Source organism: Haemorhous mexicanus, chromosome 2, assembly GCF_027477595.1.
Source record: "Haemorhous mexicanus isolate bHaeMex1 chromosome 2, bHaeMex1.pri, whole genome shotgun sequence".
In the NCBI taxonomy this organism is placed as follows: Eukaryota; Metazoa; Chordata; class Aves; order Passeriformes; family Fringillidae; genus Haemorhous; species Haemorhous mexicanus.
The window spans coordinates 88646018-88658099 of NC_082342.1; the positions used below are offsets into that span (position 1 = coordinate 88646018).

The 12082-nt window shown below is 49.7% G+C and overlaps 1 protein-coding gene across 1 annotated transcript; it reads right to left on the minus strand.

Moving 5' to 3' along the window:
* Nucleotides 1-882: 882 nt before the first annotated feature.
* Nucleotides 883-11878, minus strand: SHOX (SHOX homeobox). Its single transcript, XM_059839396.1, has 5 exons — nt 11401-11878; nt 7987-8195; nt 3506-3563; nt 3327-3415; nt 883-1821 (listed from the first exon to the last, which is right to left on the minus strand). The coding sequence occupies exons 1-5, from the start codon at nt 11672-11674 to the stop codon at nt 1576-1578; spliced, it is 876 nt and encodes a 291-aa protein (XP_059695379.1). The 5' UTR covers nt 11675-11878; the 3' UTR covers nt 883-1575.
* Nucleotides 11879-12082: the final 204 nt, after the last annotated feature.

Genomic DNA, 12082 nt, shown 5'->3' on the forward strand with positions numbered 1-12082 from the left:
AATCACAAGCAAAAATTAAAATGGTCAAATATTGAACTTGTCCTCTTTTACAGAACACTTGTATGGGTTGTTTAAACTTGTTTGAGTTTGTTTTGTTTTGCTTTTTACCTAAAATCATGTGAAAGTGTCATACAGTTTTTTCAGCTTGCTTCTGAAAAATATGGCACATAAAGTTGACTAGAAATCATAGTATCTACCTTTTCCCATATGTGATACATATAACTTTATCCACTCCTAGAAGACTCAGACTGTCATTTTGGCAAGGAGCTGCAATGCACCAGTCTGAGCATAAAGGATTTAAGTTATGGATCTTGCAGAATTGGTTAATAACGGAATAAGCACGGCTATTTTTTTTAATCTATAATATTTACAGTATTGCACTTTACTGCACTTAATTGCATTTCACTAAAATTAATGCTGCATCAGTATTATGCCTTAAAACCATATGTCTATCTTTGTTGTATAATTCATTCTTTCTACATCCTGTAAAACAGTGAGATTCTGATTCAAAGATCTAGGCATTTTGGGGGAAAAAATGAAAAATTGACCTGTTTCTATGGCACAATACATCTCTTTGAGTTCACGTAATTCTGGCAAACAGGTGCATTTCTTATTGTTCCCATCTTTCAAGTTATCGCTAACAATTAGTAAATTCTAGTCTCTTTTTTTCTCCTTTCAAAGGACATAGCCATTGAGACACACACTTTTTTGTTATTGCTACTCTTTTTTTTTTAGAAAAGAAAAGAAGGAAAATAAAAATCTGCCTTGCCTCAGATCTGAAATTCCACATTTAAATTCAAACCAGTTCTGCAGCAGCAGCAGCTCCTCAGTGATGGAAGAGATTCATGGCAGTGAAATAATACTGTTGGCAACAAAGAAATGTCATCTTTAATGGAGACCAGCCCCAAGGATTTATTATTTATTATTATTACTATTTGTTTTGTTTAGTTTTGTTCTAATATATTTCTGATCTTCAAAACGTGTTTAGTTTGACACATGCACAAGGTAGCAAAACTGACAGCAGCAGATGACGTTATGCCGGAGCGATCACTTTTGCCAGGGTCAAAAATCCAAAGTGTCCCCAATGTTCACAGATTAACATAATTTAGAGATCGTTTTCTTTTTTTTTTTTTTTTTCCTCTCTTTTTGTGATTTTCTTTTTAACTCTCTTTTCTCTCTCCTCCCACCTACTTTGTCCTCCGAGGAGTCTCTGACTGGCGGGTGCGTGTTTGCTGCTCGCGTGTGTTGTGTCCGGGGGCCCGCGGCGGGCGGAGCGTCCCCACCGCGCCACGCGGCACCTCCCGGCCGCCGAGTCCCTGGGGCCGAGCGGGCGAGCAAAGCGGCGCTCGCAGACCTCGGGGAAGGGGAAAGAAATAAAAACAAAACACAAAAATAAAATCAAATAAAAAAGAGATAAGGTGGCAGGGCGGCCGGAGCGCTCGCTGCTCGCCCTGCAGCCAGGGAGGAGGAGGATGAGGAGGAGCGGAGGGGCAGAGCGGCGGTCCGTGCGGGTCACACGCCCGCCCGCCGCGGGCACCCGGGGCGGGGTGTGATGGGGGGCTCGGGGCAAGCGTGTCAGAGCCCCAGGGCCTCGGCGTGCTTCCGGGCCTTCAGCCGCAGGTCGGCGATGCTGGAGTTCTTGCTGTTGCTCTTGGCGGCGGCGGCCACCACGGCGGCGGCGGAGGCGGACTCCGCCAGGGAGGCGATGGGCAGCCCGAAGGGCGGCGGCGGGAACATCAGGTAGGGCGCGTGGGCCGCCAGGTGCGGGTGCAGGTGCGGATGCGCGTGGGCCACGCCCTCCAGCTGCAGCTGCGCCTGGACCTGGGCGGCGGGGCAGAGACACGGCGTCAGCCCCGAGCCCTCGGCGAGGGACACACAGCCCCCCGGGCCACCCCGGGTCACGCATCCCCAGCCCCGACCCTTCCCGGGAGCCCGGCGGGTGAAAAGACCAACTTGTGAGCGGAGTCTCCCCCGCAATCAGGGCGGCAAATCTCCGCTCCTTGCTCAACCGAGGGCACAGAGACACGCTTAACCCTCCTCCTGGTGGTTTTAAATAAGTAAGTAAGTAAGTAAGTAAATAAATAAATAAATAAATAAATAAATAAATAAATGCGGCCCAACGCACGGGCGCCAACAAGTGCTAAATAGCTAATTTTTTTTCCTTCTTCTTCTTCTTTTTTTTTTTTTTTTCAGGGATGTTTATTTATACCTTGCTAAAAACTCTTTGGCCGTGGGTCCCTTCTATACCCGGCTAGTGTTTGCTTTGGAGCTTTCTAGACCTACACAAACACATTGGGTTGACTGAGAGATTTCAGCTTCGGGTAGGTTCGGGGAGGAGTGGGGGAGAGTTTATTTATGTATTTAATTATTTTGGTCCAAATATGTCTTTTAAAAATCAATACAATTAATCTGTCAGCTCCACGTGTCTCCAAGATGGAGAAGGTGGTGGAGGGTCCCTTTGGGCTGGAAAAAAAATCAATTCCCCGATTAATTGACCAAAAAAAAAAAAAAAAAAAAAAAAAGAAAGAAAGAAAAAGAAAATACCGAGGGAGGAAGAGTTACAACCGGCTAGAGCGGGCATGGAATTTCACAGCCCTCGTCCCGGTTTTCCCCAGCGGCCTTCTCCGGGTGGCTGAGCCTCGCTGGGGCAGGGACCCGGCCCCCGCAGTGGCGTCGGTGTCTGGGCTCCGCCACTGCCCCTGTCCTGGCTGACCATCAGGGTGGCAGAGCATTTGGCAGCAGGCTCCCCACCTCCGGGGTGGTCGCATCCATCGGAAAAGGGCAGGTCTCAACAGCCCGCCCAGGAATGAGGAGGGGAACTACAGCGCAAGGGTCCGCATGGTTTTTCCCCCTCCTGGTTTTGTCCAGCGGCTGGAGGAGCCGCCTCCCGCTCCGCTCTCCGGCGCCAGGAGGAGCCCAAAGCCCCCTGGGCTGCTCGGGACCGAGCCGGTCCGTCCCGCAGAGGGCGGACGGGCTTGTCCGGGCACTGCCGGGCCCACCCCGCCCAGGGAAGGCGCTGCGGCTCCGGGAGGCCGGTCCGGTCTCGGGCGGCCCCGGGGCCGTGTGCCAGCCCATGGCACGGCGGCGGAGGGGCCCTGAGCCCCGCCGGCGCCTCCCGGGGCCGCGGGACCCCCCGCTCCGTCCCGAGCAGCGCTCAGCTCCCGAAAGCCGGGCGGGGGCTCCTTCACGAAGTTTTACAGCCTGTTTTTAATACGTGCCAACTTCTATATAAATGGCACTTGTAAACGTGTCCGGCTTCCTCCCGTGCAAACGAATGGGGGTCGGAGTGTACTGGGGGAAAGTAAAATAAAACCGGAGCTAACTACCTGTTGGAAAGGCATCCTCAGGGCTCCCATATTCACATAGGGGGCTACTCTGCAGGCGTCTAAATGGCTGGCGGTTCCCAGGATCACACCTGCGGAGAGAGACAGGGCCGGGTGAGTGGCGAAGGCTCCCCGGGGCTTCGAGGCCGCCAGCCCCCGGCCGGTCCGCACCCCTAACCCACCTTTGTGCATCTGGTTTTCCTGCTTTCGGCACTTTGCTCTCCTGTTCTGGAACCAGACCTATGAAAAGAAAAAGCAAACAAAAACAAAACAACAACAAAAAAAATAGAGGTGGCCTAGGCAGCTGCTAAGGGAGCATTATCTCAGGAGCTAGGGATGGAGGGATAAGGCGAGTAACTGCGCAGCTTTAATGAGGTCTCCCCTCGGGAGCAGTCACCCCAGGCGGAGTGAGCCCCTCTCTGTGCTGCTGAGGGACTGTTCGGGGGGAGCTCCTTCCTGCTCCTTGTTGTGATCCCTCGCTTGAACCTGGGAGTTGGATGCGCTCTCGCAGAGAGAGAGACCGGGAGCCTGCCGCTTAGCACCGGTCCCGGAGGGCCCCGTGTCCCCTGGGCAGGCAGTGGCAGTCTTTTTGCCACCCGTCTGGAGCGACACTTACAGTAAGACCACCGGCAGGACGCAGGGGACCCTCGCACCCTTCCTAGTCATCTTAAGCAGCCCGGGAAGAGGCAGCGTGAGCCAGGTCAGAGTCCGGGGTCTGGCCCCCAAGAGACTGGAGCTCCTGCCATCTCTCCCGGGCTGGGCTTAAAATCGATGATCTCTGACAAGATGCGAGACACTCAACTTCAGCGAAATGGTCTGAATCATTCCCCTAATTGTTAAAGAAAAAAATCCGCTTCTGCAGACCTCTGGCCAGACAAGAGCAGCATCTTTTGCAGGCTGAGATTTAAAGAAGTGCTCATGCCCCTACCCGAGGAGTGCCTGTAATCCGATAATGCTCCCCCAATTCCAGCCGCGCTCACTCAAACAGTCGAAGAGCTTTGCAGTTGCCACTGCGCTTCCCGTGCCTCTTTTCCAGGGGCATTTCAGACTTTCATTACTTCTCCCCTTCTGCCGTGCTCGATTAACAGCTCGCCCCAAAACATCATCAGAAACGCGGGCCAAAATATTTTGCGGATCCTTATCTTTACACCAAAACCTACCGAATATGGACAAACATTGACTTTCACCGCTGATAAAATCTTGTGGCTAAGTAAACACCTACAACCTTTGATGTTCTTGCACTTGCCAAGAGATCATACGGTTAATTAATACTAACTGCACTTCCTACATCAAATTTTCCCTTCAAGCTTTCTTCAATTGCCTTAATGATGGTCATTTACAACGGAGTAATTAGTGCAAAGAAAGGCTTCCGAAGGCATTAATTACCTCGGGTACCTCAGTGATTTTCTTAAGTAGGAATTGGCCTTCTCTGATTTAGCGCACCATTTCTCCTGCCTAGGGTGTCTGTGGGGGAAGCGCGCAGCGGGCGACTGCGGAGAGCAGCGGGTGCGGACAGACAGACGGACTGACAGATAGATAGACAGACCCACCCACCCACCCACCAGTCCTGATTCCTGTCCCTGACGGCCGTCGCCAGCGTAACCCTCCCCGTGCTAAGCGGGCATCGCTACCGCCCGGCTGCCCTGCAGTGCACAGCGCGGCACAAGCCTATTTTTCCCTGCCAGCAATACGCAAATATTAGCAACATGCACCGCTTCTCCTTTTCACTGGACCGTTAGGGGTTTATACACATGTACAGATGTATTTAAATATGAGCATGCAAAATATTATCGAGCTGTAGCGACAATAATACATCTATTTTTTTTTGCTGTGGTAAATCCTTGCAGGAAATCTCCTTGTATGTATTCCCCATGCCCCCCCCCCCCCCGCCTCGACAAAGCAGTATAAATTGTCAGAAGAAATTTAAGCAGCGTTTAAACAACTTCTCTTGCAAATCAGAACATCTTTCAAACCGAAATTATATTTAAATCTGGAAAACGAAGTGGCCTTTCCCTTTAGCTACGAAAAAATAAGGTTATGAGGAATAAAAGTGATGAATTAGCCACTGCATTAAGCGATAATAAATCAGGCTTGGTGTGATTCGCGATCAATTCCAATTAGTCATGAATATGCTAAGTAAAGCACAGTACACTGTTTTAGACAGTTATTTCTTCATTAAGGATCACTCAGTGATTTCTTTCACAAATGCTCTAATCTGATTTCCTTTTGATTTCCATTAGAGACAGTGAATAATGACATTTAATTTAGCCCTGCACCATAAACCCAAAGATATTTGTTGTAATTGAATTACTGCCTGCTCCTCACTATGGTCTCATAACTTTCAATTATAACCCTGACAGCTGGGTGATATGAGTTTCCAGTACAACACTAAAAATAAAAGGTTAATAAGGACTAGCTACCATAGGAGCTTCAATTTATTTACAGCAAATTTCCACGCTAAATTGAAACTATATCCTTTAACAGCAAGGGACAAGAGGTTCAGATAGGAATTAGAGAACAATTCTGAAAGTATTAGGGGGGAAAAAACCCAAAAAATAAACCTTTCCCTTTTCTGCCTTTCCTTTTTTTTTTTTTTCCTGCTTCTGCTTTTTCCCTGTTAATATCCATCAATAGATGGATATTAACTCTCTGCTTATTTCCTAATTAATTACCCATTTTCCCTCTATTTCCTCCTTATACTATTTTAGGTATAGAGATTTTTTTTAATCCACACAAACCTCTTTTATAAAATTAATAAATACTTTTTTTTAAGCTCGGTCATAATCTCCTCCTGATTTTTTGGGGGGCTTTTTTTTTTTTTAATTCTCTGTGTGTGTGTGCTGTTTTAAGATTTGTAAGCACTTGAAGCACCAATTTTCCTGTAACTATGAACATCCTGTTAAGGTGCTCCTCAGTAATAAAGTACTTGAAAGAAAGAGTGCAGAATTCAATTACAAGTAATTTATTTTTATAGAAACAGTACATCAAGGCCTGGGAAAGATATTACAGAGCCCAAGTAAGAAGATCTGGGAAGATGACATAAGAGTTGATGTCCCCTTCAGCAAAAGTTTAATCTTTTCATTAATTTATATGGTGTGGTTAGATCAATCTTCCAGGAGAAAGTAGGCCAGCAGCACTCTGAACCTCTGCAATATTCCCTGCAAGCTGCCATTCCTAAGGCGTATGCCCGGCACCATGCCTTGCCCTGCTCAGTTTGTACTGAGAGTCAGAGGAGCTCAGGGGAGAACAAAACCTTGAAACCTTGAAAGAAGACCCAAAAAAAAAAAAAAAAAAAAAAAAAAAAAAGGAACGAAAGCAACTTAGGTACTCCATTTATTTCAGGATTTGCCTCCAGGAGACAGTTGTTTAAAGCGAGGTAGTGGCTTGCTCAGGCAAATGCTGGCTGAGCCTGAGCAGTGTGCTGTCAGCTTGCCTTCCACGCTTAAGGAGGGGCTTCAACAGATCCCTCTCCCCACTCCAGCTCGGGGCCGTGTTTCTCCACGTCCCGCTGTGCTGTGCCCCGGGAGTGAGGTCAAGAACCTCCGTCTCTGCCCTCAGAGCCATACCCATGCCTATGTGTAGCTACCCGCACACTCCTATAGGCAGGTATACATATACATGGGCATCCCTTATCTACAGGGTGTGAGGGCGTTTTGTTCAGTGGAGCCTGGGTGACTTTTTCCTCTTGAGTTTTAGTTTGGTTTGTGTCTGTTAGGCCAAGTATAGAATTTTAATCCAAGAAGATATTTCCTTCAGGTTTCTACTGCTCTGGGCCTGCTCAGAGAGCCACAGGTTGACCTTATTTTTTCTAGGTAGATTTTTGTTAATTATTTCTATGTTGGGGCTTTTGTTTGGTTGAGGGGTTTTGTTTCTTTTAATATGACATCTGTTTTGTGGAAGCATTCCCTAGTTTGCTTGGGGGAAGAGGGAGTATTTTTCCTCTGCATCAAACTGAAAATCAAATTTTAAAATAATCGATGTGGAGCCACCCAAACAGAGAGCTCTGGTGGCCCCAGGACTACAGCAACCCGGATCTATTTTCAAGATTTCGAAGTCTAATTGGCATTTAGCTGTCTCTGAAGTGGGATGGGAGGGACGGGGGGAACCTCCACCAGATGGGGTGGCATGCATTCATACGCTTGCTGTGCGAATCAGAGCCGGCACCTTTCCCCCGGCTCTGGCTAATCCCGTCCCTCAGCACCCAAACTGTCTAGCCTTATTCAGGCGATTGTTTTCTGGCCTTTTTCTTTTTTTCCCCCCCTAATGGCCCCATAATAAAAAAAGCGGGAAGAAAATGAGGATTAAGGGGGAGTAAAGGGCAGGTTTGCAAGGGGGAAAAAAGAAATAAAAAAAAAAAAAGGCAGTTGTTCAGTTATTAGAGACTTGTCAACACTATCACCACCCAACCACCCTACCCCACACATATACCAAAAAAAATTTTTAAACCTCCTTCCTAGGAAACACTAGACACGGGCAGATATTCCCAGAGCAGAATAACTGGTTGGCAGGACAGGTACAGCAAACTTGCAAACAGCTTTCCCATCACATGTGTCACCTCTGCCTTCACCTCCCCGTTCTGCATGAAACGGGGCACTGTGCTAGGATCCGCTGGCAGTTAGGAAGGGAGGTGAGCACGTTTCCAGGAACAGAGCCTTTCTCTTACCTGAACCCTAGCTTCAGATAGTCCCAGCCTCTGGCTTAGTTCCTCCCTCATGAAGGCATCTGGATAGTGAGTCTCATCAAAAAGTCTTTCCAGCTCGTTCAGCTGCTCTAGTGTGAAATTGGTTCTGCTTCTCCTTTGTTTAAGCTTGGTCTGTCCGTCTTCGTCTTCTGACTTCACATCTTCCCTCTTCTCTTTGCATTCGTAGATCCCTGCCGGGAGGGGGAAGAAGAAAACGACGCTGAGCCTCCCCTAGCACCTCTTCGAAATTCTCTCACACAGGGGTCTCCCTCCTCCCCTCTTCGTCCCCAAACTTAGCACAACTTGCGGGTGCAGCTGGCGGAGGGGGCAGGAGGTCCCCGGGCAGGGCCTGGAGGGGCGAGAGGGGCTGAGATCCGCTACAGGCTCCGCTCCGGGCAGGGGGCAGCTCGCCCGAGGGCCGGAGGGAGGAAGGGAGCCGCGCTGCCTTGCCTGTCTGATGCCCTGTCAGAAAAACTATACAGATACATATAATTTTATTTTCTTTCCAGGGTTAGGAGGAAGCCGCTGGTACGGGCAGTTCGGGGAAGGGGGTGGTAGGAAAACCGCCGGCCCCCCGAAACATCCAGGCAGTGGGAAGAGGTGGGGGAAGGGGGTTTCTCCAGCGACGTTTTCTCCCAAAGAGGGTTATGCAAGAAGCTCCCTACCGCTGTCATGGTGAAGCCACGATGTTAGTATTTCTCTCGTAAAAGAAACTTTCCCTGGGCATGAGACAAGAGACCGCCTGTCTGTCTCCTCCTTAACACCCCTCTTTTCCCCAAAATACCTGCCATCGGGCCGAAATCCCGGGGGAGGCGGTCCCGCGCGGGCCTGTGAGGGACAGCGGGCTCCAGGGCCATGGGTCACTCCCAGCCCCTCCGAAACAGCAGGAACCCTCCCAACCTCCAGGGACTCCAACAGAGCTCGTGGACAACTTGCGACCAGAGGCAGCCGCTGAGAATGCCTGTCCCGGGCAGAGGGGAGGCTGTGGGGGCAGCGGTAAAACAGTTCCCCTTTTCTGTCTTGGGTAGGGAGATTTCTTTTGCTTTGGCATATTATTTCCTCCGCTTTTGTTATTATAATTTTTCCCCCTTTTCCTTAATGTCGGGAGGCCTAAGGCACTGTCCTTCTTTCAAATCCAACTAACGAAAAGTGGAAGGGATGCTGGAGCGAGGGACATCACTTTAGGCTGAACCGGTTCCCCGGGATCCCTGCCTGCCTGGGGCGCCCCGCCGGGTGCGCATCCAGCGCAGCACCAGCGGAGTCCCGGGACGAGCCCGCCCTGACTGCCTCCTTTGTCGTGCCTCACCTTCTGGGTGGTGTGGATTTCGGGGGAGTCGCATCTGCAGATGATCCCGTATTAATTCCCTTTTTCCTCACCAAGTAAACAGGTATTATATACATGTATGCGTATGTATACACACACAGAGAAATGTGCTCATGAACATATATTAACCTATATATTTAGGAGCATCCCAAAATGCAAATTATAAACTGCAAATCGTAAGTTAATTAAACGTAATAAAGCGTCCTGAATTGCATCTGGGTTTAAATCAGGCCGGACCCAAGCCGAAGCATTCGTTTTCACTTCCAAAATGAAAATTGTCCCTGGCCGTGATCGTTCCCCCGGACTCCGGGCTGATACTGGCTGCATAAAACTTTAGGAAGAGTCTGGCCTCCGGATGGGGATATTCACTGGTTGGTTTTAATGGCGTTTTGTTCTCGTTTCTCCTGTAAAGGGAATCCCTATGAAAAGACGAGGGTGCTAACCCAGCAAATGCCTAGGGAAAATCAGGCGCGTTCAAAAGCTGTCTCTTTTCCGAGGCTACAGCATGTCCGTGATAGGTATAAAATATTAACTAGCATATCGGTGGGACTGAAATCACACGCCCGAATCACTTGAAATTAGACTGAAACCTGGCATGAATTTAAACTGTCACAAGCATCTCAGCTCTTTCCAACTCCTCCCTTCCATCCCCACCCCCAGCCCCTCTCCGTAGATTAGATTAGCTAAACATACAAGCCAGAATTTCGATTCACCGGGAAAAAGGGAGAGTAGTAGAGGGTTTTTTTTCGTTCCTTCTCATTCTATTTTTAATCCCTGAAGCATGCCCTGCTTTCATTAAAAAAAAAAAAAAAAAATCATCTCCTGCATCGAATAATTCCCTTAATCTGAATCTTCTTGTTTCTCAATCTCTCGACCAGAGAAGGAAAATAAGCAGAGCTGAGCGATACTGGCTTGTGCAGAAATATGGGTGCACGAATACGGGATTATACCTAATTATACCTCGTTCTTCTCTTTGGGGAGCAGGTAGAAAAGAGAAGAATATTGAATAAAAGTTTGGGCTGTAAATTAAGTCTCCCAGTGTTATATTAAACAAGATCAAACGGTAGGAAACAGCTGAAAGGCTGGTTGTTGTTCCCCAACCTATTAACCAGTTTTTATTACCCCAAGCTAGCCAGTAGCTCCCCAGGCAGGTCCACCTGTCTAACTTGCCTAGAGACACTTTCTCAACTTTCTAATCCCCCCGTCCTTTTAATTCTCTCCTTCCCCTATGAGCCTGAGCGAGGTTTTAAGTTGTCTTAGTTTAAAAAAATATATAATATATTTAAAATTGTCGTTGTCGTTGTTGTTGCTTAGAGAAGGGATGGCGTTTTCCCCTCGGTCGGCGGGGTGCCGCGCTGTTCTGGCCCAGGTGAGAGGACGGGCAGGGGACCGAGGGACCAGTCGGTCGGGTCGGCCGGTGCCTCTGGCCGCCGCGAGGTTCTGTCTCACCGGCTCCGGGCAACTGCCCCACAGCCAGGCTCCTCTCCTGCTTTTCGTCCCCGCCGGTCGGAGCCTCCGAGTAGGACAGGCTGACCGACCCAAGACAAAATGTCCAGAGAGAGCCCTCTCCACCTCCCGCTTTCTCCCAGAACGAGCAGCAGCATCCTGACGGCCCGGAAGCAGGAAGAACAGGTCTCCTAAGGCATTAAAACTCCCCGGACAAGGTTTCCTCGTTCAAAAATACACAGATAGAGACAAAAACGTCTGACGTGCTGCGCAGCCCCCTTCCCCCAGGCGAGAGAACGCCTAACGCACCGGATCGATTTCGGATGTGAACGGGGGCTGGCGGGGGGGCAGCACCGAAGTTGTGAATTGTTTTTCGCGGCTACGCTCACGTTATGCATGCAGGAGTACGTGTTCCTAAGCCTGTGTTCCCGCCGCCGCGGGAGGGAGGGAGGTGGCCGCCGGAGGGAAGCAGGATGCGGGAGGCGATCCCGCTCGCCCCGCCGGGGCCGGAACCGGGGCCTCTGTGGCCAAGCCGCCCCCGCTGCGGAGAGCCAGGGCCGGCCGCGGAGGGAACCGGGGCTGCCGGCGAGAAGCGCGGGGAGAAGGGCTTCCAGCCCTGCTCTTACCTTCCGCTGTCCTGCCCGTGTTGAACTCCTTCAGTTTGTCCTTGTCGCTCTCTACGTGGTCTTTGAAAAGATGCACCGGGCAATGGTTGCTGCTCTCGGTCATGTCCTGCAGGTTAGAATCAGAGTTTCCAAGCTCCCTAGAGCGAGCCAACCCACTCTCCAAAACTTCCCTGTACGTGATCGTCTCCTTCTTGTTGCCGCTGCCACTGCCGCTGCTGCTCTCTTTGCTTTTCTGGTCAAAAGATTTGGATACAAAAGCCGTAAGTTCTTCCATGGCTGCCCGGTGATCTTATCCACAGAGATCCACTTGTTTTCAATCGGAGATGTGGCCGTCCTCCGCACGCTGTTTTTGCACGTAGAAGATGGGCTGTATAGGGTTAGATCACTCCTGCTGTTATTTATGCCTTTCAATTTGAGATCACACTATTTATACATGGCTACCTCAGCCCAACCCCCAGCTCTCCCTGTCTCCAGCAATTACTGACTGCTCCATAGTCGCAGGCGGACTCCGAGCAGCTATCTCCCCCACCTCAGTCCAGCAATTGGCTTTCTTTTCATTTCATCACTCTTTGGCATCTTTGCACCTTGATTTAGGGAGGCAAAGAGGCAACAGCGAAAAAGAGGGGGGAGACGAAGACACAGAGAGAGAGAGAGAGAGGAAGAGGGAGAGAGAGAGGAATAA